Source organism: Prionailurus bengalensis, chromosome X (genome assembly GCF_016509475.1).
Source record: "Prionailurus bengalensis isolate Pbe53 chromosome X, Fcat_Pben_1.1_paternal_pri, whole genome shotgun sequence".
NCBI classification, from domain to species: domain Eukaryota; kingdom Metazoa; phylum Chordata; class Mammalia; order Carnivora; family Felidae; genus Prionailurus; species Prionailurus bengalensis.
This window is the reverse complement of record NC_057361.1, coordinates 12285259-12312679: the sequence shown is the minus strand read 5'-3', so window position 1 is coordinate 12312679 and position 27421 is coordinate 12285259. Positions and strand designations below refer to the sequence as shown.

The 27421-nt window shown below is 44.7% G+C and overlaps 1 protein-coding gene across 1 annotated transcript; it reads right to left on the bottom strand.

Moving 5' to 3' along the window:
- Positions 1-917: 917 nt before the first annotated feature.
- LOC122477271 lies at positions 918-27205 on the bottom strand. Its single transcript, XM_043570179.1, has 8 exons — positions 26449-27205; positions 20636-20830; positions 12032-12229; positions 7947-8043; positions 6928-7089; positions 5764-5822; positions 4673-4828; positions 918-2267 (listed from the first exon to the last, which is right to left on the bottom strand). The coding sequence occupies exons 3-8, from the start codon at positions 12089-12091 to the stop codon at positions 2196-2198; spliced, it is 606 nt and encodes a 201-aa protein (XP_043426114.1). The 5' UTR covers positions 12092-12229; positions 20636-20830; positions 26449-27205; the 3' UTR covers positions 918-2195.
- Between the last annotated feature and the right edge of the window lie 216 nt (positions 27206-27421).

Here is a 27421-nt window from a genome sequence, read left to right as displayed (position 1 = left end):
AGACATGTAGCTCTAGTTCAGTGATTTCCAACTGGAGGTGATTTTTGTCCCTCGGGGGATATTTGGCAATGCCTGGAGGCGATTTTGATTGTCACCACCGGAGGCGGGCCTGTTGATCTGTGGGCGATGGGGGCTGGGTGTGCTGCTAAACACCCTGCCCTGCACAGAATTATGTGGCCTGGTAGCCCAGGAGTGGAGAATCCTTGGGCTGTTTCTTTCCTCGAGTTCGTGGAACAGTCTTCCCTTGACAGAATGTAACGCATTTACTTTATCATCCCCTACTGGTGGGCATTTAGGTTATCCAGTTGTCTGCTCTGACAAAGAGTGCTGGGGGGAACATCCTCGCCAATGTGTGTGTGTGTCTGTGTGTGTGTGTGGTTTGTGTGTGCAAGAGAGTTTCTGGGAGGCACACTATGCTCCAGGACACACTCTAAAGTGCCACCGCAGACTGGCTGGACGCGTTCACACCCTCAGCACTGCCTCAGATGCTGATTCTCTGCGTCTTTACTGGCATTTCGTATTATTTAGCATTTTCATTTTTGGCAACCTGAGGCACTTAAATGAGTAGCTTATTTTTTTTAATTTGCATTTTCTGATGATTCACGGGCCCAGTCTTTGAATCATTCACACCACAGCATGCTACGAAATTGGGGGACGTCTGTTCCAAGCATGTACCACTTCAGTCTGTTGTCTCTGTCTTTGCTGTTTTAAGCGATGAGACACACAAAAAAAACCTTCCATGCTCCTCCGCCATCTTGCTCTTTGCTGTGTTTTAAAATATCACATACTAGGAGACCAAACTTGGCTGTTTCTGCCAGAGTGGCCACTGTCCCTCAGATGTTCTCCACCAGTGGTTTTGTTTTTTTGCTTGAGTGGTTCCCCCATCCCCTGTCCCGCCCCGGAATATTTGGCAAGGATTGGAGACAGTTTTTTATTTTCACAATGTGTGTATGAAACAAAGAACAAAGAAGTATTTGGTCCCAGATGTTACAAGGCCAAGGTGAATTCACAGTGTAGATGCAATCCTAACATATGTACATCTGAAAGAAAGACAATGACATTCTCTGTGATCATAAAGTTGTCTATTATTTTTATCTAAAACAAGAACGCCATTTTCACTTCACAAAGTGGGGAAGTGGGGAAGTAGGGGAGAAGCATGCTTTCCTGATGAGTGTGGGAACAGGTAGGAGGACTGGGTGGGCACAAGGAAGGCAGAGGTTTGGGTAGCTGGAGAGCTTCTTCAGTGTGGGCTCTGCAGGGTCAAGGGAGGGGGTCTGGGGGCTTGGTGGAGCCGCCAGCTGCGGGGGAGAGGGCTGACTGGGGGTGTCAGGGACCCATGTGGGGGTAGGGCAGAGTGAAACAACTGTGGGTTTGAGTCTCAGGAGGTGGAGGTGGCAGGGCTCTGACTCAGGATACGGAGGAGACATCAGGCTGCGGGAGGCCCAGGCCCTGGGGAGTACTGATCTGCTCGGCAGCCCAGGCCACGGCGCTGTGTCCTTGAGGCAGGTAGGCCCGGGTCAGTGTCCTCTGGGGCCCTGCTGCACCAGGAGCAGAGGCCTGGCCTCAGAGGCCCAGGCCCGGGCACAAAGGAAGGGACCATTCTGTCTCTCAATACAGGCCTGAAGGAGGATGGCCTGGCCCGGGCTCTGCCTTTTTTCTCTTGGCCTGGGAGGTTTGAAGCAGACAGGTCCAAGGATTCTCTGTTTTCTTTTCTTGTGTCTGCTAGGGGCCCTCAGCGAGGCCTCCTTGACATAGGGCCCCGGGGGTTCGTGGATAGGCAGGCACCTGTAGCATTTCCCTCTGCGCTCTGCAGGAGTGAGTTCGATTGTCACCAGGCTCCAGGTGTGTGCAGGGTATTGGGCACTTCACAGCCACTTCATCAAACCCTTGTGATCACTGGAAAAATCCAACCCCATGAAGATCTGGAGGGGTGGCTTGCAGTGAAAGCTCTCCAGGCCTTGGGGACCATCACCCTCCAGACTCTGGCATGGTCCCAGCAGGGTGGCATGGTGGGGGTGGGCTGGCTGCGGACCCAGGAGAGGCTATGGCTCCCATCCGGGCCCGGGTGGCAGTGGGTGGGCCTGGGCCAGGGGGAACCTCGCTTCTGGGCCCGGCGTGGCAGAGTGGCCATGGGTGTGCCCAGGTAGCTGCCCATGATCGCAGTGCAGCGGAGTCAGGGCCTCTGAGGGGGAAATTCAGTTTCTGGAGGTTCCCGAAGACTGTTTTGTAGCTAAAGAATCCTCCAACAAACCAGTTCTCTGGGTGAGCTACAGGCAGTAATAAATGAATCACTCCTACGCCTTTACTGGTAAACCAATGCACTGATTAATTAAAAGCCTTTTTTTACACACTAAGCAATAAAGGATTTCACTTATTAGTTGTTATTAGAGGTTAGCACATACGAGTGGTGCTCAACCAGGGGTGAGTTTGCAACAGACACACAGAATGTATGGAGACATTTTTGGTTGTCACTCCTTGGGGAACTACTGGCATCCTGTGGGTAGAGGCCAGGGATACTGCTAAACATCTTAAAATACACAGGACAGCACCCCACAATGTAAATATTGATATCTTTCTTGGGACATCTAATGCATGGAGAATATTCATGGAAAATTGCAACTTAAGAATTGACATCAAGGGTGTCTTTATGGTATCTTTCTATTCAATAACATGGTATGAATTTTATTTGAAAGAGTTTTTTGTGTCCTTTAGTAATGCTTGAGTTTTCTTGGTAACACTTTAAGTTCATTCCAAGGTATTTTAGTTTTTGAGTTTCCATTTAAGTACAGATCTTTCTTCCATTATACCTTCTGTGACTTACACATATCCAAGGAATTGATGTCTATAAATTAATATGGTACTCTGCTAATTGCTTTTCTCATTTCCTTTATCTTTTTTTGATCTAACTACATTGGCTGCTACCAGAATTTAACCAATTTAAAATTTCATATGCTAATTATAGTGGAGTTAGTAGATATTCTTTCCATACTAGGCATACTATTTACTTCTGAGCCGACATTAATCTACTTTATCAACTTAGGGAATTCTCATTTCAATAAAAAATTTTACAAAAAATACATGATCAATTTTGTCAAATGAGTTTTAGAGGAGTTTATGAAAATGAAATATGAGTCTTCCCTTTAGCTTTGCTGACAGGATGAAGTCTATTAATCATAATATATCATTCCTAATACTGACATTTCAGAAAAAAATCTTATGTGGACAAAGTGTATATTTCTTCTGATGTACTGGTAGATTCTGTTTCTAATAATTAAGCTTTCTTTTTTTCTAAATATTCTTGAGAGATACTGGCCTAGTATTTACTTTCTGGGAGGTATCCAATCTTTGGTGGGTTTTGGTTTCACTGTTATCTTGGCTTCACAAAAAAGAACTTGGAAGCTTTTGTCCTTGTAAAAAGTTTTTAATTAATTAAATTCCAAAACAAACAAATAAAAGCAATTATTATTACTGTTTAATTCACTTATAAATTAAACAACATTTTGCGTGTTCATGTAGTACCCACCACTTAAACTTAGATTCTAAACGAAAACAAATACCAAGTCAAAATTTTTGACTGAGTAAAATTTCTGTATAGACATTGTCGGGTTCTATCTTTACCTTGAAATTCCACAGCAAGCTTCTCTTAAGAAAATTAAGGGTTTTTGCATAAATACAGAGAACAAACTATGTATGAAGGTTGCCAGAGGGGAGGGGAGTATTGGGGGGAATGGGAAAAATGGGTCAAAGGGAGAGGGAGGTATAGGATTCTAGTGATGTCATGGGGAAAATTAGTAATTAAGGAAATTAGTTAAGCCATGGGGATTGAAAGGTAAAAGAAAAAAAAACACACAGGGAAAACAGTCAATGGTAGTGTAATAGAGTTGTATGATGACAGATGTTGACTACACTTGTGGTGAGCACAGCCTAACATATGGAGTTGTCAAATCACCATGCTGTATGCCTGAAACTAATGTAACATTGTGTGTCCACTACAATAATAAAGAAAAGAAAATCAAAGGGTTTTGAACACAGTCATTTCCAGCCTTCATTTTTCCATTCATTTAGTTTTTAAAATTTATTTCTTTAAATTCAAGTTAGTTAACATACAGTGTAGTATTGGTTTCAGGAGTAGAACAAGTGACTCAGCACTTACGTATGACACCCAGTACTCATCCCAACGAGTGCCCTCCTTAATGCCCATCACCCATTCGGCCCATCCCTCCACCCACCATCCCTCCAGCAACCCTCAGTTTGTTCTCTGTCTTTAGAAGTCTCTTATGGTTTGCTCCCTCTCTCTTTTTATCTTATTTCCCCTATGTTCATCTGTTGTGTTTTGTAAATTCCACATAGGAGTGAAATCATATGGTATTTGCCTTTCATTTAAAAGTCTTAATTTTTACAGAGATTCTACACAACGTATATATGGTAAAAGACAGGATATTGTCCAAAATGAAAGCAAAAAGCTTATGCTCTTCTACGTTTTAACTCCTCTCTCCAGTTAATTTGAAGTATCTCCAAATTCATGTCCAAACTGAGACAAGATGTTAGCAAATTTTAATAAAAACGTAGAAGCATTACAAGATGTTCAAAACCGATGCCAAAGTTTGAGCCCAGCCTTGTGTTAAAGGGGCAGACTAGCATGTCCTCATACAGAAAGGTGGAAAGAACATACCTGATCGTGATCAACCTCTACGGGCTGCTTCTTAATGATCCAGGTGACAGACTCAGAGAGGGGCGGGGTAGTCAGGGACCCCGAGTAGGTCCAGTAATCTGGGCAGGCGGGCATCAGGCAGGAAGGATCAAATGACCCAAATTCCACAAGGGTGTCCTGGCAAAGAGAAGGGGTCACCGAGTCATCATTTTGTGATGAAAACCACTCAGAAATCGGATGATGAGGCAATGATTCGAGGGGAATCTGGGGACCAGCAGTGGTCTAGAGTATCTCTAGGCACCTTTGGACAGAATCACACCCGCACACTGCTCCTGTAATTAACTATGTATTTCTGATCATCCTCCATGGGAACACAGCCAAAAGCACTTTCCCCCTCCATTGTCATGAGTTTACTGCAGGTGCCAGTCTCCTCTGAACTCTTCGGGAGGCGGGAGGCGGGAGGCGGGAGGCGGGAGGCGGGAGGCGTCAGGTGGTAGCTGGTGCATGAACAAGGAGGCTGGTCTTTCTCAAGAGAAACAAACAGAATTCTCCTTTCTAAAACACAACGCAAAGTAGAGGGAGCCAGGCTCCTGCATCAAAAGGGAAGAAAGAGACAGGCAAGGAAAAAGAGGGAGAGCGAGAGGGAGGGAGAGGGAAAGAGGCAGTGGGGAGGGACTGAGGTGGGGAGAAGGGGAGAGACAGGGAAGAGGAGGACTTCCAGGGAACAGCCCCTTTGGCATCCTCAAGAAGCAACAGTTAATCCTGGGGTCTGGACAGAGGCGTCCATGCGGACGGGCCGGACGGAAACGGGTAACTGTTCTTCACAGCTAGCCAAGCCAAGCGTCCGTCCCACTTTTCCCTGCTCCCCGCCTGCGGGATGGGAGGTCTAGCCAAGAGGGCTGGTCTGAGTGTTCCCACGGGGACTTCGAAGACGCAGGTGTGCAGGTGTCGGAGCAGAGGAGGGGACGGCACCGTGTTCCCGAGTGCCGAGCGCTCAGTGGCATGGCGGCAGAACCAAGGCAGTGGCGAGTTGTGTTCCGGGGCGCCTTGTCAGCGTCCACTCGGAGATTAAACATAAAATGTATTTCAAGTGATTTAGGGGGGGAAATTACCTTATGCTTGATTGATGGCAAAGTATCCACCAATTTCTGCAGCTCTTTGTGATGTGTACCTGAAGAACAATAAATGAGAAAATATTTTTAAAAACTGACATCTCACTCTGGAATTGTTATAGAATGTGAATTTAAATAGGACTCTTGGTGATTACCGAAAAAGAATCTATGGTACTGAAATGAAACTGACAATTTAGGATGTTATAAATATCAGTGAATGAAAGCATACAAAGAACACACGGATAGGCTCAAAACCACAGTCTGCAGGGAAAGGTGCCCCTGCTCCATTAGCCTCAGCCCCCGGAGCCTCACTCATACTTGGCCTACAGGGACGCTGGTTGCTGAAGCTCTCCAGCCAGGCAGAGTGTAGTAAGGCCCAGCTTTCAGCTCATGCCCATGTCCTCAAGCCTCAGTGTTATAACTATGTGTTCCAGTTTCTGTATTTGATGCTTTGATATGTGAGGACTTGCTGACGCTAAGGGGGCGGCCCCTCCCAGGGTTACCTAATTCCTAGAGAGAACAAACACCCTGGGACAGTGCCTTTCATGAGGAAACAACCACCTCCTTTATAGGGCTCTTACATGCTTGGCCACTATTCCTGTGCCCTCACCACCCCAGGACGAGGCACCAGACAACTAGGGACAGCCTCTATACAATAGAGCCTACTGAAACTATTCGAAGAGGCCAATCTTTCTGTTTATACTACCTTATGCCTTCCTTCCCCCAGAAACCACAATAGGCTATCGCCCAGGATTTCTCCTCCTTCCCTCTGCCTCCTGGCCATCCCTGTGTGCTTCCCTGTGTGGCCCTGCCTTCCTGTTTCAAGGACTGTAGGATAAAATTAGTTTTTCATCTCCCCAGCTCTCAAAATAAATACATCAACTTAAAAAAAAGGGAGGGGGCACCTGGATAAACATCTGTCTGATTCTTGATTTTGGCTCAGGTCATGATTTCATGGTTCGTGAGATCGAGGCCAGCGTCGGGTCCTGCACTGACAGTGCAGAACCTGCTTGGGATTCTCTCTCCCCCACAACCTTTCTGGTCCTACCCGGCTCTCTCTCTCTCTCTCTCTCTCTCTCTCTCAAAATAGATACATAACTTTTAAAAAAATTCTTCTTTCACGACAGTCATTTAACCACACCTGATTAAAACAAATCCCGGTACCCTGAAAACACTCAGCCTCCAGGGAAGGTCTGCACCTGCTGAAGCTACAGGAGCTGACAGGCACTGCACAGAGTGTGGTCCACAGCTTTGCCGTTGACTTCTCCAGCGGATAACTGCATGACGTGGCAGGAGAGCACTTAACTTCATCGAGCTTCACTTCATCTGAAAAATGGAGAAGACAGCGTTGCCATCAGAGACCTCTGGGGAAGATAAACGATGCACTTAGCTAACATACAGTCACAGAGCACTCATAAATATTAGTTCCTTTCCAGATCATTTCCCATAGCTGTTCGCCTTTATCTTTTTATGCCATTTAGAATATATTAACTCATTTCACATTTTAACCAGTATTTATTTAGTATTATTTACCTTCACCCTTTTACACCAATGCCTAAAAGTAGAAATGTAATACAAACCACAAAGGTAATTTTAAAGTTTCTAGGAGCCACATTTAAAAAGTTAAAGGTGAAATTGCTTTTGATAACATATTTTTGCCAAATACACTGAAAAGACTGTCATTTCAACATGTAATCAATATGAACAATTGAGTTTCCATTTTTTCCATACTAAGCTTTAAAAATCTGTTGTGTATTTTATGCGTAGAGTACATATCAAATTAGATGCAAAATTTTCATCAGAAATACTTGATTCCGATTTTACTTGAAAATGTAGATACATATACCCACGTCGCTCCAGTCTTAAAAGTTTTCCAATAACTGAATTGAGTATCAGTTCTTATATTTAAATCAAACTTATTAAAATAAAATAAAAAATCCATTTCCTCAATTACACTAGCCTCATTTCAAGTGTTCAATAGCCACACATGGGCTTATGGATACCTTATTGGACAGCACAATTTCATACCATCTGGAATATATTTGTAACAGTCTTTTATTTTAAGCATTGCTTATCTTACCGATGAACTGATGCCAATATTCTTAAAAAACAATACTGTAACATTTGATCTTTCCATTCTAGAATACAACACAACATTTAAAGTTGGTAAGAATATTTTTTACCTTTAAAAATATTCCTATCGTAGTGAAACCACCTTCCTCCAGTTGCTGCATCCTCAAAGCTTTGAAATGTGACTGCATTCTGATGCACCGAGTGCAGCTGAAACACCATTAAAAGGAGGATTAATGCCTGACCATACAGGATTGCTCCAAAATAAATCAACAGTCTTATTCAACCTACAATACTGAAACATGTTTCCTCACCCAAAATAAAGCCACTGGGAAAAGCATATGACAATCTGATGCAAGATGAGACAGAAATAAAGAGGAGGAAGAAATTTACGCAGGATCAGCAATTAACATTACTTTGAAATAAAAGGGTTTATTTGAGGAGAAAAAAAATTTATACAGCAAAGTGGATAATCTTTCAGTGAGGGATCAACATTTGTTCATTCCCATCTTGATCCGCAGGAAACCCGAAAATCCACAATCCATTTGCATCAAAGGCAGCAAAGATGCTTATCTTGAGAGAAACAGATCCTCCCCATGGAAATTAAACAGGAGTTGAAGACATTTTTTTCTTTGATGGATAACCACTCAAAATGGGTTTCCTTCTATCTTTAATGTAATGTTTAAAATCAAATTAGGGGGAAAGTTGTTTATTTCCTTATGTGCTCCCTATACTTCCCTACACATTATTCCTCATCCATCATTCATAACCTTTCTGCCATCACCATCCCCCAGCCTCCCAAGCGGGACAACTGAACGATGTGGTTAACTCTGCTTTTTCCTCACTTGAAGAGGAGTCCATCTCCAAGTCCTATTGCCTTTTGTAGAGAGCAAGATGGAATCACTCCTGTCCAGCAGGGGCCTGCGTCGGGCAATGATATAAGCAGCTGAGGGTACTAACAACGATGAGCTCTCCCCGAGACCGGCACCGGCTGACGACGCCCTAGAACCGATCAGCAGCAGGAGCAGGGGAGGGGTGCAGGTGCCCAGGACTGACCAAATCCCTTTAAAAGGGGGAGGGCTTTTGCAGCGGTCGGGCCCCGCAGACGTGACCCTCTGCGTCTGAGCGCCTGAAAAGGCAGCTGCCACCGAAGGCTCCGGCTGAAGAGAACGGAGAGCCTCCACCGCTTGAACAGAAGGAGCTGGAGGACGGAGCACGGACCCGGCCCGGGGCCTCCTCTCAGCTGCGCGCCCACACACGGACTTGGCGGCGGCCTCGTTCACTTCCTACCACCTGTGTTATCTCGATCGTCGTGTGCCTCCTCTTAGGTCCTGCGCCGTGTGCAGGGAAGAGGCCAAGTTAATCACAGCTCCAATGTCACTGGGTCTGGAATCCCGAACCCGCTTTCTCATTACGTTCACCTTGCTTTAGGACTGAGCACAGCTGGCGCTGCATAAAGACCCAACTCGTGCGTGTGCCTTCATAGTCTCCTTGTGACAATTTTTAGAAGTGCTTTTTCAAAACTTGCTCTTTCTCTCTACTTCAACTGCTACAGCCTTCATTTAAGTTCCCACCATCTCATACTTGGATTAATCTGACTTTGTGGACCTGCACTACTAACTGGGTTAGTCTCAAAAAATAAAGCAATTGACTAATTAATTAAATGAAACCATGCTGTGCCATTCTGTTGTGTAAAAATAACCAGTATCTGGGGGCGCCTGGGTGGCTCAGTTGGTTAAGCGTCAGACTCATGATTTTGGCTCAGATCATCATCTCATGGCTTGTGGGTTTGAGCCCCGCATTGGGCTCCATGCTGACGGCGTGGGGCCTGCTTGGCATGCTCTCTCTCCCTCTTTCTCTGTCCCTCCCCTGCTCTCTCTCTCTCTCAAAATAAATAAGCTTTAAAAATAAAATAATAATAAAAAAATAACTCGTATCTGATGAACCTGTCTTCCATCTACCCTCCTAAGCTTCAATGTTCATCATTCTTCCTGCCTCCCCTCAAAACGCACATTTGGCATTCCGGCCACTTTGTTTTTGGCCATTTTCTGAACATCTGCTTTTGCACATGATTTTCCCTCAGTCTCCAATGCCCTTCTAATACTCTTGACAAACTCCAATTCATCCTTCAATACCCAAGATAAATGTCCCCCAGTAAAGGAAATTTTCAACTTTTAGTATTTGTGGGCCCTGCTCCTGGGCTCCCAGGAAAGCTATACTGTAACATTTACCAAGGTCAAAATGACTCAGCAAAACCTCAAAGCCTGGGCTCTATTTCTGCCCCGAGTACACACTGTACAACGTCTTTTGTTAAAGAAAATAACCAAAGAGGTACATTCTGAACACAAAAGATAAGAAAAAGTAAGAAACCTCCCTGGGTCCCAGGAGATTAACGTCATATAGCCCTGCGTATACTAGAAGTTAAGATAAGGCCTGAAACTTCCTGAAAAGTTCTTTGTCTAATAATCTCTTTTTAAAAAAATTTGTAACTTTTTATGAATATAAAATGTACAGAAGTCTACACCAAATGATCCCTTACTGGAAGCGCTCCCTTCTTTGTGAAGACTGTGTATCCCAGGCAGCTTTCCTCACTTGGACTCGAATAAAATTCTTCCTTTTTTTTTTTTTTTTAAAAGAAATTCTAAAAGGTTTGTTCATTTTGCACTGACACCCCACCTTGGTGAAAGCATCGTAGCCTCCTCTGAGCAGTCTCCATCACACCCTCTTCTGTGGTCCCACAGCACTTTTAAAAGACCCTTTCTCAAATCACACTTGCTTTATAATTCTAGTTTCATGTGTGCTTTTCTCACTAGACTTTGAACGCTGCCAGGTCAAGAATCTAGTTAGCATTCCCAGCACTTGGTGCCATGGCTGGCACACGATTGGCACTCAGTAAATAAGGCACAAATAAATAAATCAGTGGGTGACAAAATACACACGTTATTAGGAGACTAAAAATATAAAATGTCTTTTCCCTGCCTATCCTTTTGCTCTGCACTGCAATCTTATTTGAAACCTGGCTAAATACTATTACTATTTAATACAGAAGCTATCTGTAAAGTCAGCAAGCGGAGGTAGGTTGGCATATATTCAACACACACAAATTGCAAATTTCAAATAAAAAAATGTACAATATATATAATTTCAAATAAAAACAAATTCAAATGTGTAATTTTAATTTTTTTATGTTTATTTTTGAGAGAGAGAGAGAGAGAGAGTCAGAGTGTGAGCATGGTAAAGGCAGAGAGGGAGTCACAGATTCTGAAGCAGGCCGTAGGCTCTGAGCTGTCAGCACAGAACCCAACACGGGGCTTGAACCCATGAACTGTGAGATCATGACCTGAGACAAAGTCAGACGCTTAACTGAGTGAGCCACCCAGGTGCCCCCCAAATATATCATTTTAAATAAAATTTCAAATATAAAATCTATCTACCTATCATACCAGTAGAAGGAAACATGCATAAGAATGAAAATAGACACTATTCATAGACTCAAAAACCTCTAATGATGATCGAGCAATTCCACTTTTGGGTTTATACCCAAAAGAACTGAAAAGGACATCTCAAAAGGTATCTGCACACCCATGTTCATGGCAGCACTATTCACAACAGGCAAAAGGTGGCTGCAAGTCAAGTGTCCACAGACAGGTGAATGGATAAACAAAGTGTGGTCTATACGAACGATGGAATACTATTCAGTCTTAAAAAGAAGGAAATTCTGACACATGCTGCAATATGAGTGAACCTTGACAACACTAGGCTAATTGAAATCAGCCAGTCATAAAAAAGACAAATACCGCATGATTCCACTTATATGAGGTACCCAGTAGTCAAATGCATAGAGACAAAGTAAAATGGTCCTAGCCAGGAGCTGAAGGAAGGGGAAAATGGGGAGCTACTGTTTAAGTGGTGTAGTTTCAGTTTTGCAAAATGAAAAGTTACAGAGATGAATGGTAGCGCTGGCGACACAACACTATGAGTACACTTAACACTAGTGAGCTGTACACTTAAAAACGGTTAAGACGACAAATCTCACGTTACATGTTTTTTAACACATTAAAAAAAAAAAAAAAAGTGCAAGGAGTCCCAGTCCACCGCTCATAGAGGTCCATGGTCCCAAGGAGGCAGTGTGGTGTGGCCTGTGCTCACTTCAAACTGTCCCTTTAACTCCACACAAGACCACCAGTCTGACCCTCACCTGATTTATCTGTAGAATCTTCAAATTCCACGAGGAAGGAGTACCCGTTATTCCAGACATGGAGGCAGGTGGTCGGGTCGTAAGAGATGGTGAGCGGTTTTAAGCCAGGATCATAGACACTGTCCCTCCACCGGATGTTGATGGGCGACTGGCGCTCGCCCGCCGGGACCAGGTCCACGCTCTCCCAGAGCGGGTGCACTAGGAGAAAAAGCACAGCGGGGCTATCATCAAGACGTCTGCTATGTGGGATCACACACGAGGCAATTCTAGTTGTGGGGAGTGTGTCAAGGCCCATGGAGTCTACATCTTAGGAATTAGCCACCTGGGGGCTAAACGGACTGATTAAGGCAGAGGACAAAGGCAGCTCAGAGCACCCTGCACGGGCACAGACGTCTGCTGCTTTGTCAGACACAAGCGGCTCAGTCCACCCTCTGATTTCACCCGAACCAAGTGCTACCCGCTCTTGTGGTAACATTAAGACGCGTGCAGATTAGCACCGTGTGGAAGGAAGGTATCCTTAAATGAGCTTCTTTTCTTTAGTGATAATTTTCTGAGCCCCACTTGCCAAACCAGATATACCTACAAGTATAAATCAATGAAATTTTCAATAATGAGTTATTTCCAACAAAGGAAATGCGGGAAGAAGAAGAATTTTTGCAAAGCAAATGTTGAACCAAGCATTGTAAGTTTTTAACCACTTGGCTGGTAGAAATAAAGACTTGTGTGGCATGCACCTGTAACTTAGCTTGCAGTTTTGAAGATCCCTGGATGATTTATTTACACAATGCAGTATCACAGGCTTCCAATGGAGATGGGGGCAAGAATCTAGGGTTTTGGTACTGATGAGTGTGATGACTACAGAAGGCATTAATGAAACTGGGGTGGAAAAGGAGTAATTTCTTCTTACTTTGAGATATGCTAACTTTAGGAATAACACTGCTGGTCATTTTACCAGCGAAAAAAATGGTGGGTTTTTTTGTGTTTTTTTTTTTTTGAGAAGAGCAGAGAATTACAATCTGGGGCAAGCTATGACTAAAACCATAAACAAGTCCAGCAACAAAGGAGGGGGATCCTCTTTTATAGTGGAAAGTAAGTTGGGAAGGTTGTTATAAACAACAAGTCCACTGGAGTAGAATGGGAGCTAGAAGTATAGTGGCTTCTCATTGGCTGAGTTGTGAGTGTTTCTCAATGGCTGGGCTGTTGCTAGGGCAGAAGAGAAATCGTCCTTCCTCAGGCTGGGATAGCAAAATAGTAGTTAAAGTAGTATCCATGTACAAGCTTTACCTCTTCCAGTTGGGTCTGCAACTGGTAAGGAGAGCTCCCCTTGCCAGTCTCCTGACCTCATTCTATATAAAGGTGTCCATGCACAATTTGTCCCACACAGACACAACGCGTCGCTGATGATTATTTTTCTACAAAGAGTCAAGTACCAGGTCTTTCTGGTAAAGTCTCTGATAAATCTCAGTGGACTTCCTGTCACACAGAGCTGCTGAGACATCCATGCATGATGGATAGAACTAAGCCTAATTTGGGGTGCTCCAGTTCTCTGCCCTTTAGAAGCACTATGGATGGGTAGAACCAAGACTAATAGGAAAATCAGAAGAAATATGAATCAAGATAAATCATTACCAAGGAACCTCTGAGCCTCACCCCACCACTAAGGACGAGCCTAAGGATCTCAGAAAGTGGTCAGGTAGCTGCTACTCAGTCAACCCACTGTGTGTATAGCAGGCTCACAGACATATCTTTCTTCATTAAACACACACACACACACACACACACACACACACACAAACCAGAAACTTGCTCCTAGTTTACCTTTACAAAGAAGACATTTGTTTTGCGTGGATAGCTGTTAAAATCTATAAATTCAAAATCCTAGCCTTCTGGGGTTTTGAGGGTTTTTTGGTGGTGGTAGGGGGCACAAAAAAGATATAGAGAGCTCTCCTGAGAGTAGACCAGTGGTTGTCAACAGACAGAACGATGCTGTCTCTAGAAGACACTTGGCAATGTCTGGAGACATTTTCGGTTGTCACAATTGGAAGAGTGCTACTGACATCTAGTGGATAAAGGCCAGGTATGCAGCGAAACAGCCTACAATGCACAGAATTATATGACCCCCAATGTCAATCAAGTTGAGAAACCGTGGTCTCTGCAAACTCAGGGTATTCTTGTTTTTACTATTTCTTCCTATAAAACAGCACCATCTTATCTCTGGAGAGATCCAAACCCAATGTTCTCATTTACTTTCTGAGTATAAAAGAAATTGTTCCATTAGGAACAAGAATTTTGTTTCAAAAACCTAAAATAAAAAATGTATTTGCCTGGTAAAATATTTCATATAATAATCTAATTAGAATGCGAATTAGAAAGCAACTTTTAGGAGTGCTGACAATACTGACTCCATCTTTGGCCCTCCATCTTGCTCGCTGACCACTCCTGGGGATACGTGTTATGGGCCCCTTAGAGATTAATGTTCATACTTTAGACATGCCAGACTGTTAGAGATAACATAGTCTCTCCTCTCTTCCTGACTCACAGATGGTGCCACCAGGTCTGTTAAATGTCAGCTGCCAATTAGGTGCATGCAAACGCTTTGAAATGCATGTGAACCCTCCGACCTCTGACCACTACAGTGGCCCCCAAGAGTTCCCTCACTCTATAAAATCTGTGGACCAAGGTCCAGACTTTGCAGAGAATAGCTGCGCCTTGTCTGGACTGTCATCTGCCTGATACCCTGCAGTAAGTTACTCTGAACAGAACTCTGTAAACTGTACAGAATGGCCTGCTTCATTTTCTGGTCTCAAAGTGCCTTCTCAGTTTGGGGAAAACTTTACTATCCCTCCCCCACCTGGTAACACCACTAAACAGCCCTGATTCAGTTATAGGATGCATGGCACCACGAGACTTTGCAGCACCTTCCCCTCTGAGATACTCAGACTGTGGCCCAGGAGTTGAGAATTCACATTCTTCAAAACCAATTCGTGAGGGTCTCCTGTAAAGACCAGGCAAGAAGGGGACTAACAAGCAGATCCCCAAGACGATCCCTCCTTTCACCCAGATTCGTCCCCACCCCATTCAGGAAATGACCAGAATCTATTCTCACCCATGCAAAAGCCAGCCCCCAAATCCCAGGCCTATTCCTTCATTGCTCTTTTATGACCTTGACGTTCCTATCAATTGATGCCCTTCAGGTCACAAGTTCAGCTTCTGGAAGGTTCTGTCCCCCACAACCTCCTCCTTTGGGGATCCAGACCATCCCCCCAATAGGGGCCCTTGGTTACTGTTGTTTTAGTGAAGCCAGCTTTTCCCAAGGGTTTGTTCTGCAAGATAAATGGTTGTGAAAGGTAAATTCACATTACTTCTTCCTGTGGGGGCCAAGGGCAGGTCACCCAAAATGTGCCACTTTAGCATATTATTTCAAATTAAAGTTACCTAAGAAATAGCCAGGGCAAGAACACTTGGAACCCCCACTGCCTCCAGAAAACTGGAAATAAATCTCCCATTGGAAAGGTACGCTTCCTGCACCAGGAGATAAAGAGACACCCTTATCACCAGAGACAGAAACTCAGTCATGAAGGCTGTATAAGCAACCCTGGTTACTTTTACTGATTTACTACTTCAGCCCAAATTCTCTGTAGAATTCCTAATTGAAGTTCCTGAATAAAACATTTTCTTGGTCCTGCCAATTCTCCACAGACTTATTGTTTCTTTGTCTAAATAGTATAAATGCTGCCCGCTTTGGTCATTTCTTTGGGTGACAACTGTATTGCCATCATGAAGGTGTCACGAATATATCGCTGACGAGCAACAAAGTCCCTTTAGATTCCATGGAGAAAATGTGCTCGGTTTTAGTTCTTATTAATAGGACTAGTCCCGGCTTTGATTTCTTTTGTGCCTGTACCACCCTATGTGTCCAGCCTCAGGAGTGTCCCTCTTTCACCTCCTGAAGCACAGGAAGCACGTTCCTGCCTTGGCCCCTCAGTTCCTGCTCCTCCCTCTCCTCAGAAACCACTTTCCCCTCATTCAGCTCAGGGCTAGCTCCTGTTATTGGCTTGTCACCTCTCCAAAGAAACCGTCACCGCCTCACCTGACTATCCTATTATATGACCTCCCCTTTTTTTAAATCATAGCATTCTTGTCTTTCCCTTCAAAACACTTATTACACACATGTAATGGTCATTATATGCATATGTGCTTAATTATCTGCCTCTTTCAGTGTTGTACAAACTCAAGAACTAAAGTCGCATTTAATCACTGCTTGTTCACTGAACACAGAAGATAAAGAGTATTGTTGGGAAGGTTCCAGTCTTCTTTTACTTTTACCCCTATTACTCTACTGATCACATTTTTTTTCCTTTAAGGATCTTTCAGGTGTATCTTTTCCTTGCCTTGCCCATGACCAACAGCTGAGTTCAGGCCTCTACACCCTGCACTTCATACATGTCTCTTGGTCTCAACACCCTCTACCATGTTTTTGCCATCTACCAGTTTCCCTAAATTTCCACCTTCAACATGTCATTCCTGTGTTAAAGACTATATGTCAAGTCCTAATTTCTGTGTCCAGTGCCAAGGTTTTCATATTAGGAACCCACCTCAGCCACCTAATTTCCTTTCTCTTCATTCTTCCCAAACTCTGGTCTTGCCATGCTATTCCAGAACCTTGCCATGCTACTCCCCTTGGTCATTCAAAGGGAGATACACTATAAATGTAAAACACCCACTCAGCTTTGATGATTTAGTACAAAATAGAGAATGCAAACTATCTCAATGATTTTTATATCGATTACAGGTTAGAATGATAATATTTTGGATATAGTGGGTTAAATATTTTAGTAAAATCCATTTCATCTGTATACTATATTTCATCTATTTCCTGTATAGAATTTCACAAATGAACAAATTTATTTTTCTTTCAGTTTTACTAAGATGTAATTGACATGCTATTTGTTCTCCTTTAAATGTGGTTATTATAAAGCATAGAATTCCTTGGAATTACATGGCTCATGTTTGTGGCTCTTGTTATTTATCTACTGGACGTCATTATTCTACACCCTCGTTGGTTTTTTTTCTCATGTGCCTTGCCCTGTTACCGGCCTTTTTCTTGAGCTGTGCGATTTTCTCATGTGACTGAAGAGCATCCTAGTAGGCCGAGGGCATAACACAGTGACAGGATACACAGGGACAGCCCCCTCCCATATGATATTGTTATGGATGATCACAGAATCACAAATTGTCTACTCAAGCACAAGGGCTGTAAAAGGCACTTCGATGCTGAGTCCAGGTAACCACAGCAGACACATGCAATTATCACCACAGGAGACTAAAGCCCACAGTTCCTGGGGGTCAGTTCAAGGCTATCTGTTAGCTTCTTACAGCTGCCGATACCTCTGAGGCCACTGAAATAATTTCAAGGGGCACCTCACCAGTCCATTGTTACTCAAGATTATTCAAAAGTTAATGGAAGACAACATAGTCTAGGTATCCCAGCTTGTGTTATCTAGGGATGAATAGAATTCTTGGTGAAGACATTGCAAAAAAGGCTTTTTAATACTATTGTTGTCCAGGCTTTGTGTTCATCAGAGTTAACAGGAGAAATAATAACAATTTACCAACACAGTTCAGTTATAATATAGACCAGTCCTATCAAACAGAACTTTCTCTGATGATGGAAATTTTCTTTTTTTTTTTTTTTTTTTTTAAATTTTTTTTTCAACGTTTATTTACTTTTGGGACAGAGAGAGATAGAGCATGAACGGGGGAGGGGCAGAGAGAGAGGGAGACACAGAATTGGAAACAGGCTCCAGGCTCTGAGCCATCAGCCCAGAGCCTGATGCGGGGCTCGAACTCACGGACCGCGAGATCGTGACCTGGCTGAAGCCGGACGCTTAACCGACTGCGCCACCCAGGCGCCCCGATGATGGAAATTTTCAATATGATAAGTGCTAGCACTGGCCAAAAAGTTACAATAAATTTATATTTACAGAGAAATACACAAATGGGTACAGTGGCTAGATTTTATACAGTGCCATTCTATTCCATGCTGTCCTAAAAAAATGTTTTCCTTCTAAAAGTAGGGAAATTAAGAATCATTGGAATAATAAAAAATCTGTACCATTTCCATGCTAGAGGACAGTCTTTATATTTCATTAAATTTAAAATTAACATTATTAGATTTATTTTCCTATGGTCTAAGATCTCATGCCTACTATTTTTTTATGTGACAATCAGGCTAAATTTCACTACATGATACCCTGAGCGAAACTGACTTTATTTACATCTTGGGAACCAGAGCAGACTTTTATCTTTATCAGAATACCAGTGGCAAAAGTTAGGACTGTCAACATTTACTGTCTGCTACTTGAGATAACAGCGAACAGTGATCTGAGTCGACAGCCAATGATTCCCTGGGAGGTGAGAAGCAGGGACTGAAGGTGAATCCCAGAGCCCAAGGCCCTAGTGAAATGCTGCTTCCTGAATTTGCCACATCCTCCTACTTCATTTACTCCTCATTCCGCTTAACCCAATCTTTTTTTTTTTTAATTTTTTTTTTCTTAATGTTTTCATTTTATTTTTGAGACAGAGAGAGACAGAGCATGAGCAGGGAAGGGGCAGAGAGAGAGGGAGACACAGAATCGGAAGCAGGCTCCAGGCTCTGAGCCATCAGCACAGAGCCCGATGCGGGGCTCAAACTCACAGACTGTGAGATCATGACCTGAGCCGAAGTCGGACGCTCAACCGACTGAGCCACCCAGGCACCGCCCACTTAACCCAATCTTAAAATGGTCACAAAAACATCTGATGGGGGCACTGAGCCTATGACGATAAGGACGGTGATGACGATAATCGCAGTACTAGGAGTAGGAGTGCTTGCCAACACAGTCCTCACTGTACGGCGGCCACTAGCTACGGGCTTTGCAGATTATCTTTTCTAGCCCTCAACGATCTTGGGTCATTCTTGGTCACACAAGTACACAACGGGGCCTTCTGCCGTCGTATTAAGCTGCCAGTGGCTCAGAGCAGCAGAAATTACAATATTCTCCCCAGTGAAAACAGGAGGGGCAGAGCAATATGCCAAAAGCAAAACCAAATCATGACTGTCGCCTATTTCTCTTAGTAACTGAAAAACACAACACTTTAGGTGATGTGAGAAATTAATCAAGGGAACACCTCACATCACCAAGCCACTACTTTTGGGGTTTGTCAATACTAAAAGAAATGAACTATCTTAAAAACATTAGTATATTAAATCTTATGCCTTTAAATTTTATCTGTAAACAGAAACAAAAATCAAGGAAAACCCCCACACTCACACAAAACTTTACTAACTAGATAAATTATGACTATGTATTTTTTTCCAATTTAATCTTCAGACCACAAAATGTACATGTTGAGAACAACCCATTTGAGTAGGATGTGGGTCTACTGGTGGGAGGCCATACCCAGCAACCAGAAATTTATGATTCCAGCCAGTTTATTCTAATGAGAACAGTCAAGGCTGGAGGAAACAAAATAAACTGAAAATAAAAATATACCTAAGAAGCAGTTTCAAGGCAATGCATTTAGCTAGATCAGCATTACTAATGAACTCCTTTTCTTGTGTGCAATATACGATCAAAGAGAGGAAGCCTGTGGAGGAAAAGTTAAGACACCTGAAATTTTGAGGCAAGCCAACATTAGAAACTCTGTGTTAATTCATGGAGAACAGTGGGAAATATATAAAAAAATACTTCATTAAACTCATTTCTCCACCAACACATACATTAGCCTCCTCCTATTATCTTAGTGGTTCTTTCCAGGGTCACTTTGTCCCTTAGGGGATATCTAGAAGGTCACTCAACACCTACTGTGCACGCTTCACGTGCAACATCACAGAGTGGCCCATCCCCCCGGTCAGTAGTGCCTCGGTGGACAATCCCTGCACCACAGGGATGTGCCAGGTAGCTGGTGTCTCAGGAGAAGAACGGGATGCGGGAGGTGGCAGGAGAGACCATCTGCCGCATCCCTTGATGCCGCACTGACAGCAGAGCACACGCTGGCAAGCTGCTCGGCTGGAATTAACTCTGCAGTTTGTGACTCGGGAAAGAATATTCCAGAGCGCGAAGCCACTGACCTGCTGGCAAACGTGAATACGCAACTTGCAGAACGTTAAGATTCACGGGGAGAATTCGCCGTCTGTGGATCCACGTTAGTAAGAAGACCACTGCTAACCACAACAGCACAGAACAGGTTCCAGAGTACCGGAAACTGGGACATCTCCCTCGTCCTATTTCGGCACGACATCCTTTGAACATGTGAGAATCGGTCAAGGAAAGGACTTTCTGAACCTTATGACGGTTTTGCAATATACGTGTATCAAATCATCACGCTGCACAACTTCGACTTACACAATGTTATGTGGCAACTACATCCCAATGAACCTGGGGGAAAAGAATTTTCCACATTTATCTGAGAAGACAAGTAGAGAAACAAGTAGCTGTTCTCACGGTTCTTAGGGCACAGAATCCCACTCTGGAATGCCACTGACAGCACGTGGATAAGCAGGACACACGTGATTGCTACGAAACCAGCCTTTCGCTCTCTCGAAGGCAGCGGGGTACTCACAGGCTCGGTTCCGGGTTTTGTACGTGCAGGTGTAGAGGCTGCAGGGCCTCGCCGGCACAGAGCTGGGGATCTGGAATCTTCTCCACGGTGACCTGCATGGAGAGGCTTGCAGAATGGCCCTGAGGATACTCATCACCACCATGTTTAGCTTGAAATGTTGATCAGGCCCGAAATAACATGCAGGAACCTAATAACCTAGAGGGAGAAGGACAGAGAAGGCGAAGCTGTAAACAACCGAGGGTGACCATCGAGCGGAAGCTCTGAGTAGGGCAACAACATTAGGACTCTGAGCATACGTGGTGGGGCGGGGGTGGGGAGGGGTGGAGGGGGAATGAGTCAAGAGTTAATCCACTCCTCTTCCTGAAACTCACCTGCCACTCAGGGCTAGAGGAAAAAAGGCTACACCCAAAGGAAAGGAGAGGAAAACAATCACACCTGAGCTGTGTCCACTGAAAGCAGGAGGCAGAGTTCCTTCCTGTTACTTCCCTGAAAGGAACAAATGAGGACTCCAGGCAGAACCCTTTATAACCATCAACAAGCCATGTGCCAGGACAGGTATTGTAAAGTGAAGTGTGAAAAATAGCTAGTCTTGCAACCTGGTGCCACGCATTGTGTTACATGCATCACTTTGCCAATGAACACATTGAAGTCAGGAAGTGAAAATGCATAATGTCTCAGCTTGGACTGCTATACCAAAATACCAGAGACTGAGTTGTTTACACAGACACTTATTTCCCATAGTTCTAGGCGCTGGAAATCCAAGATCATGGTTCTGGCTCATCAGTTCCTGGTGAGAACCTGCTTCTAGCTTGTAGACAGCTATCTTCTGTGTCCTTACAGCAGAAAAGAGAACAAGCTCTGGACTCTTTTCTGATAAGAGCTCTAATCCTATCATGGAGGACCAACCCACATACCCTAATCCAACCCTAATCACTTCACAAAGGCTCCATCTCCTAATATCACTCCATTGGGTGTTAGGGCTTCAACATATGGAATGGGGGGGGGGGGCAGAAACATTCAGTCCGTAACATGGAGCCATCATGTTAAAGGGGAGCGATAGTAAGTTTATGAATTCCATATAGGTGCCTCATCTCCAGGTCTAACTCCCTATATGGGGTCTTAGGGCCAGTGCATTAGTTTGTAACAAAGAACCACAGCCTGGGCGGATTAAACAACAGAAACCATTTTCTCACAGTTCTAGAGGCTACAAATCTGAGATCAATTTGTTGGTAGGGTTGGTTCCCTGTGACTGCTGTGAGGGAGAATTTCTTCCAGGCCTCTCTACTTGGGATGATTAACTCTATGTGTCAATCTGGCCAAAAGATGCCCAGGTGACGCAGCTGAAGGTGAAGCTGGATGGGACTGGAGATTAACTTGAAGAATATGAATTTCCAGGAGGCTGGAAGACACTCAGGCATTATTCCACATATACAGGATGGTTTCTGAGGACTCCATGCGCACAGCGCGGGATGGATGGCAGTGGGCAGAACGGACGCGGGAAGGTCCGTGACAAGGAGATTCCTCCAACCATCCTTCCTTCATCCTTGCATTCATCAGGACGTCAATCAAGCAGCTACCAAATGCCAGACACTGGTCTCGGATCCCCGAGGAAATAAAACAAAGTCCCTATCCTGGTGGAAATTACATTCTAGTCGGGGAGACAGATCATAAACAGCAACGTAACACGAGTCAGTTGCACGGACAATTAAAATAAATTCAGTGAAAAGTAGAGCAGGATGAGGTGACTCTGGAGTGCCACTGGGAAAGGAGTGTTGTTTTTGAAATAAATCGCTTGAAGGAGGCCTTACTGAGAAGGTGAAGTCTGAGCAAAAAATGGAAGGAAACGAAGGAATTAGTTCTGGGGCTATCGGGGGAAGGGTATTCCAGGAAGACGGAATTGCCTATGCAGAGATCCTGAGGCGGGAGCATGGCTGGCACATACAAGGGATAGTAAGGAGCCCAACACGGCAGGAGCAGAGTGGACTAGCAGGACGGTAGTAGGAGACAAGGTGGAGAGATCATGAATGCCAGATCAAGTAGATTTCTAGGCCACTGTAAAGGTTCTGTCTCTAATTCAGCATTTCTCACCCTTGACATTGTTGACATTTGACCAGATAACTCTGTTTTGGGGCTGTCCCATACATTGTACGATGGTTAGCAGCATCCCTGGCCCCTACCCTTTAGATGCCGATGACACACTCCCTCCATTACGACCACCAAAAATGTGTCCTGACACCGCTGATGTTCCTTGGAGAAGGGGAATCACCCCTGCGTGGAAACCCCCGCTCTAAGTGAAATGGGGGACACAATGGAGTTTTGGGAGCAGAGAAAGGACACAACCTGATCTGTATCTTCAAAAGATCATTCAGGGTGCCTACTGGAAATCAACTGGGATGGCAGGCAGGAAAGAAGCAGGGAGATCGCTCAGAATAATCCAGGGGCTGGAACGAAGGATGTCGTAGTGGAGGTGGTGAGAAGCAGTGGGGTGTTGGCTGTATCCTGGAGAGACAGCCCGTAAGATGTGAAAGAAAGGACTCAAGGATGACTGAAAGATTCTCCGCCTAATCAGCTAGAAGGACGGAGTTGCCAGGAACCGAGATGAGCACCACAGTGTGCAGAACAGGTTTCGGGTGGGACAGGAGCAGCTCAGATTTGGGCACTTGAGTTTGAAATGAAATTCCAGGAATCCAAGTGACAGAATATGAAGCACTGACGGGAGAGTGACAGTAGCGATGAACCAAGGTACTCTGTATGCAAGAGACTGCCATTTGGGTAAAAAAACCTAGGATCCGGCACTCAACTGGAAGAGAGAAGAGGGAAGAAGTTGAAGAAGGCCCCATGATTTTACGGAGGGATGACGCTGACGGTAGGAGGATGAGTCCCTGGAGAGAGAAATAAGCCGGCTCAAGGAGCAGGTGGGAAGGGAAAGAGGTCACTCTTCCCGTGAATCTTACGGAGTTGAGGTCCAAGGGGACAGCGGGAGGAAAACTCTAGGAGAGTCAGTGCAGCTCTGGTGCTCAGGAGAGGTCCTGAGGTCAGAGAGAGAAGAAAATTCCCTTCCCTCCCCCAGGAGTAACAGGTGTATAGAGGGAGACTGACAAAGTGCAGTGAGGAAGCCAAGAGACAGAAGGAAGAGTAAAGGCGATCAAGGAAGGAACAGAGCATGGAAGGTCAGGGGTGAGGAGGGTTCCAGGGAAATCCAAATAAACAGAAACTCAACTTAGCTAATGCTGGGCTACAATACCTGTAGCAATACGTGAGGTTATTTATGTCCAGGTATCTGCTTCAGGAGGAAAGATATTTATCAGAATGTTTATGAATTTGCACCTACGCTACAAATTGTAAACATCAGCATTGAAAATACACTACTAGTCATTATTAAATAGGCTCCAGGTGAATCCTGGAATATAGAAATGTAGAGTGTATTTTTGCAACATGTTGTATTTTGTAGTACAAGCAGGAGAAAAATGGGTAATATGTAAAGAAACTGCAACTGTTTTATAAAGTGAGTTAAAAATAGTTTGCTACTGTTTTAGAACAAATATACTTCTCTTCCTCAAAAACACATATTCAAAATAACGGGATTGCAAATAATAATATAATGCTCACCCAAACATTCAGTTATCATGAGTCAGCCATGGCTTCAAAGCTTTAAGAACAAAATTATACACCAAAATGTAAAAATAAAGACACTTTAGAGAATAGGTATGTACTATGTATGTTCAGCACTAAGCCAATCACGGTTCTTAATTTAAAAATAATTATTTCTGGAGAGGTGGTTATTTAAACTTACCTACAGATCTCATAAAATCCCACCCCGTGATGCCACAGATAATAATTAATCCCACACACAGCATGTAACAATTAACTACTAAGATGTATTACTGGACTTCATGGACAATGTGTCTGTCCTTATGTCTGTCCATAAATATGGGACCATTGGCCAGATGAGTCCCAAGGAAGGTAAGCTGTGTGTGCTAACATGTCCTTTGCTATCACTGATTATTCATGTATGTCTTTGGATTTTACTTACACGTTTCTGATCTGTTCTTTTGGAGACTTAAAAATGTTTTAAGAATTAGAAAAGATTCTGGGCGGCCTGGCTGGTTCAGTCAGCAGAGCATGCGACTCTTGATCTTAGGGTTGTGAATTCAAGTCCCGCATCAGGTGTAGAGATTACTTAAAAATAACACAATCTTTAAAAAAAATTAGAAAAGATTCTAAAAGCCTTTAAAATCATTTATAAATCACATATTTATTAAATACCTCGCTAAGCCATTTGTATGTATGCAAAAGACAGCAAAATATAATTACCCACTAAAGGTCAGACTGATAAAAAACATTCCTTGATTCTCATCAAATTGATCCTTCGTTTTCTCACTTCCTAATTTATAAAGCAAGCCAGACTGTTGCAATTCCCTGAAATGTGAATTAGAGGTTGTGTTTCCATGTCCTGCTTGACAAAGTGATTTCCTCCTCTTACCCACTTCTCTGAAAGCATAATTCCAGTCTGCGGCTGCTGAAGGTTTCAAAATACATTTTTTAATCTGGTTTGTATGATGCAACTAACTGCCCCAGTGTAGCCAACGAGATAAAATGTATTTCCCTTTTTCCATCAGATTTCCCAAACACTCATATTCTGTCAAAATTCATCCAATTTTTATTGCGTTCCAACTATGAGTGGTGGCAATCTTTTGCTTGGCTGAACAGGGCAGGTGTGTACAGGCACAGGAATGCTGCCTGTGTTACTTTTCACCTGTAAGTGATTTTCAGTTCTGACATCGAGGTCACAACTTGTGAGTAAAGGAGAAGGCCCCAGAACCCTGAAAGGTTTTCGTTTCCAAAATATTCAAGAACTATGCAGCTCTTTACCAAGGCCCAGAAGGGAGGGTGGGTGTAATGAACTTTAAGTTCATTGTAGACTCCAAGGCAGGCTGAGAACAGTGACAGTTCTCAAGGACGTGCAGGGGCAGGTTACCGGTAGGGTTGGGTAGCTTCTCTCACCAGAGATCCCGGACTCTGCTCCTACTCCAGCAAGACTTTTAAATAGCAGAGTAGAGATGACCAGATTCACAGTAAAGGACGAAGGGGTAGCAGAATGTAAAGTGACTTTAGGTGGCTGAGAATGAATTAATTGTATCCAAATTAAAATGTACACATCTTCAATATCGCACATTTCCCAAGCTTGAGAAGAAATTACACTAACAATTTGTTACACTAACAAATTACAACAACAACAAGTCTCCAGCAGCCTCAAACAGTAGCTTTCAACTCCTACCACAAAGAATCAGAGACACCAACTAACGTTTATATTTTTGGGGCAGGGCACAAAAGAAAAAGGGGACAACGGAGTAGAGAAGACTCAGATATGCCCACGTGACATAGTTATCCTGCTGATCCCCTGCCCTGGGGGTGGTTGTGAATCTGTCCATAGTGTCTGGCATGGTCGGGGAAAAGAGCAACGATACAGGTGTGAGAGGGTCCCAACTTACTGCGCCTCGATTTGTGAACTACAACCCCCCATTTCTGAAAGTCTCTGGGACAACAGTTCTACCGTTAAATGGACAGGACTCTAACGGGATGTAGATGGTGACCCTCACAGTGGAGGAACAGAGAGAAGGAAAACAGCGATTCCCGCCTCCTCCTCTCCATTCTACAGAAAAGCCCCGCCGGCCCTGCGGCCATCCTCGCGGAACCGACAGCTTGTCGCAGCTCCACGGCCCATCGCAGAGCGTGGTCCTGAGAGAAAGGGTCCCTGTCCTCTCTAGCATGTACCCCCTACCCACCATGCTCCATTCGCAGCCCGACCTTACCCGAATATTTCCCTGAGAGCGGACCCCCTCCACTCAGCGCCGGGGAGAGACTCATGCGCGCGGCCATCTTGGCCACGTCCCGTCGCGACTCGTCACGCCCCTCACGCCGTACACGTCATGGCGCGTAACACGTCACGTCCCCGTCGCCCCGCCTAAGTCTCCGACAAAGCCCTTTAAGTCCTGCCTTGGAGTCGCTCACTGCCTCAGGGCTTGAACCACCTCTCCCTCCACCCAGAGCCTTGGTCCGCACCTGTTCTCTGCCCTGGCTACACCTACGCTGCCATCGCTCTGGGTCTGCAGCCGCGGTCAGGCGCCTGCCCGCCAACGTGGCCCCGCCTCCGTCCTACGTCTGGGCCCACCCCTCCTTTGAGCGGGACCGTCTTTGTCACGCCCTCACAAACGTGTCGCGCCCCCACGTTCAAGGTACGCCCTTGCGCTCCGCCTATATCACGGCCCTTCTTCCTGTTACGTAATTTGCGTCCCTTACGCTACTCCGTGCCGCCCCCCCCCCCCCCCCCCCCCGTCCACAGGTCTTTTCACATGCTTGTCCCCAGGGTCACGCTCATTTCTCTGAGCCCCAGGTCGTTCTCTTATGCCTACGTCCCTGCTTTCCACTCTGGTAATTCCTCTGCTCTCTGCCTGAGCTCAGCCCTCCCGCAGTCTGGACCGACTTTGTAGTCCCCTTACGAGCGGCCACGCCAAGCCCTTCACGCGCTAAATCCTACTTTTTCAGGTTATGCCCCTGGTCAACGCCTAGGCCACGCCCTTCCCGGCTGGGCCGTCGCAGACACTCCTTCCCACGGTGTCCAGGCCCGCCTCTCACTCCGGTCACATCCTTTCCCTGCTTTACACACCCTCACGCATGGCCAATCCCAGCTCTCCGCCCACGCCACATGGCACCACCCCACGATCCATATTGGCCAGGCTGATGCCGCGCACGCGCATATTCTGACGTTCCGTCATGGCCACTCCC

What these genes read in the sequence shown, in the direction of transcription:
- LOC122477271 (XM_043570179.1), bottom strand. Translation starts at nt 12,091, where the DNA reads ATGTCTGGAATAACGGGTACTCCTTCCTCGTGGAATTTGAAGATTCTA. An exon ending in GGAGGCTGAGTGTTTTCAGG is followed by an intron (nt 5,823 to 6,927) that starts GTACCGGGATTT and finishes ATTGTTCTTCAG; the next exon opens with GTACACATCACAAAGAGCTG. An exon ending in TGCCATCAATCAAGCATAAG is followed by an intron (nt 4,829 to 5,763) that starts GTAATTTCCCCC and finishes TCTCTTTGCCAG; the next exon opens with GACACCCTTGTGGAATTTGG.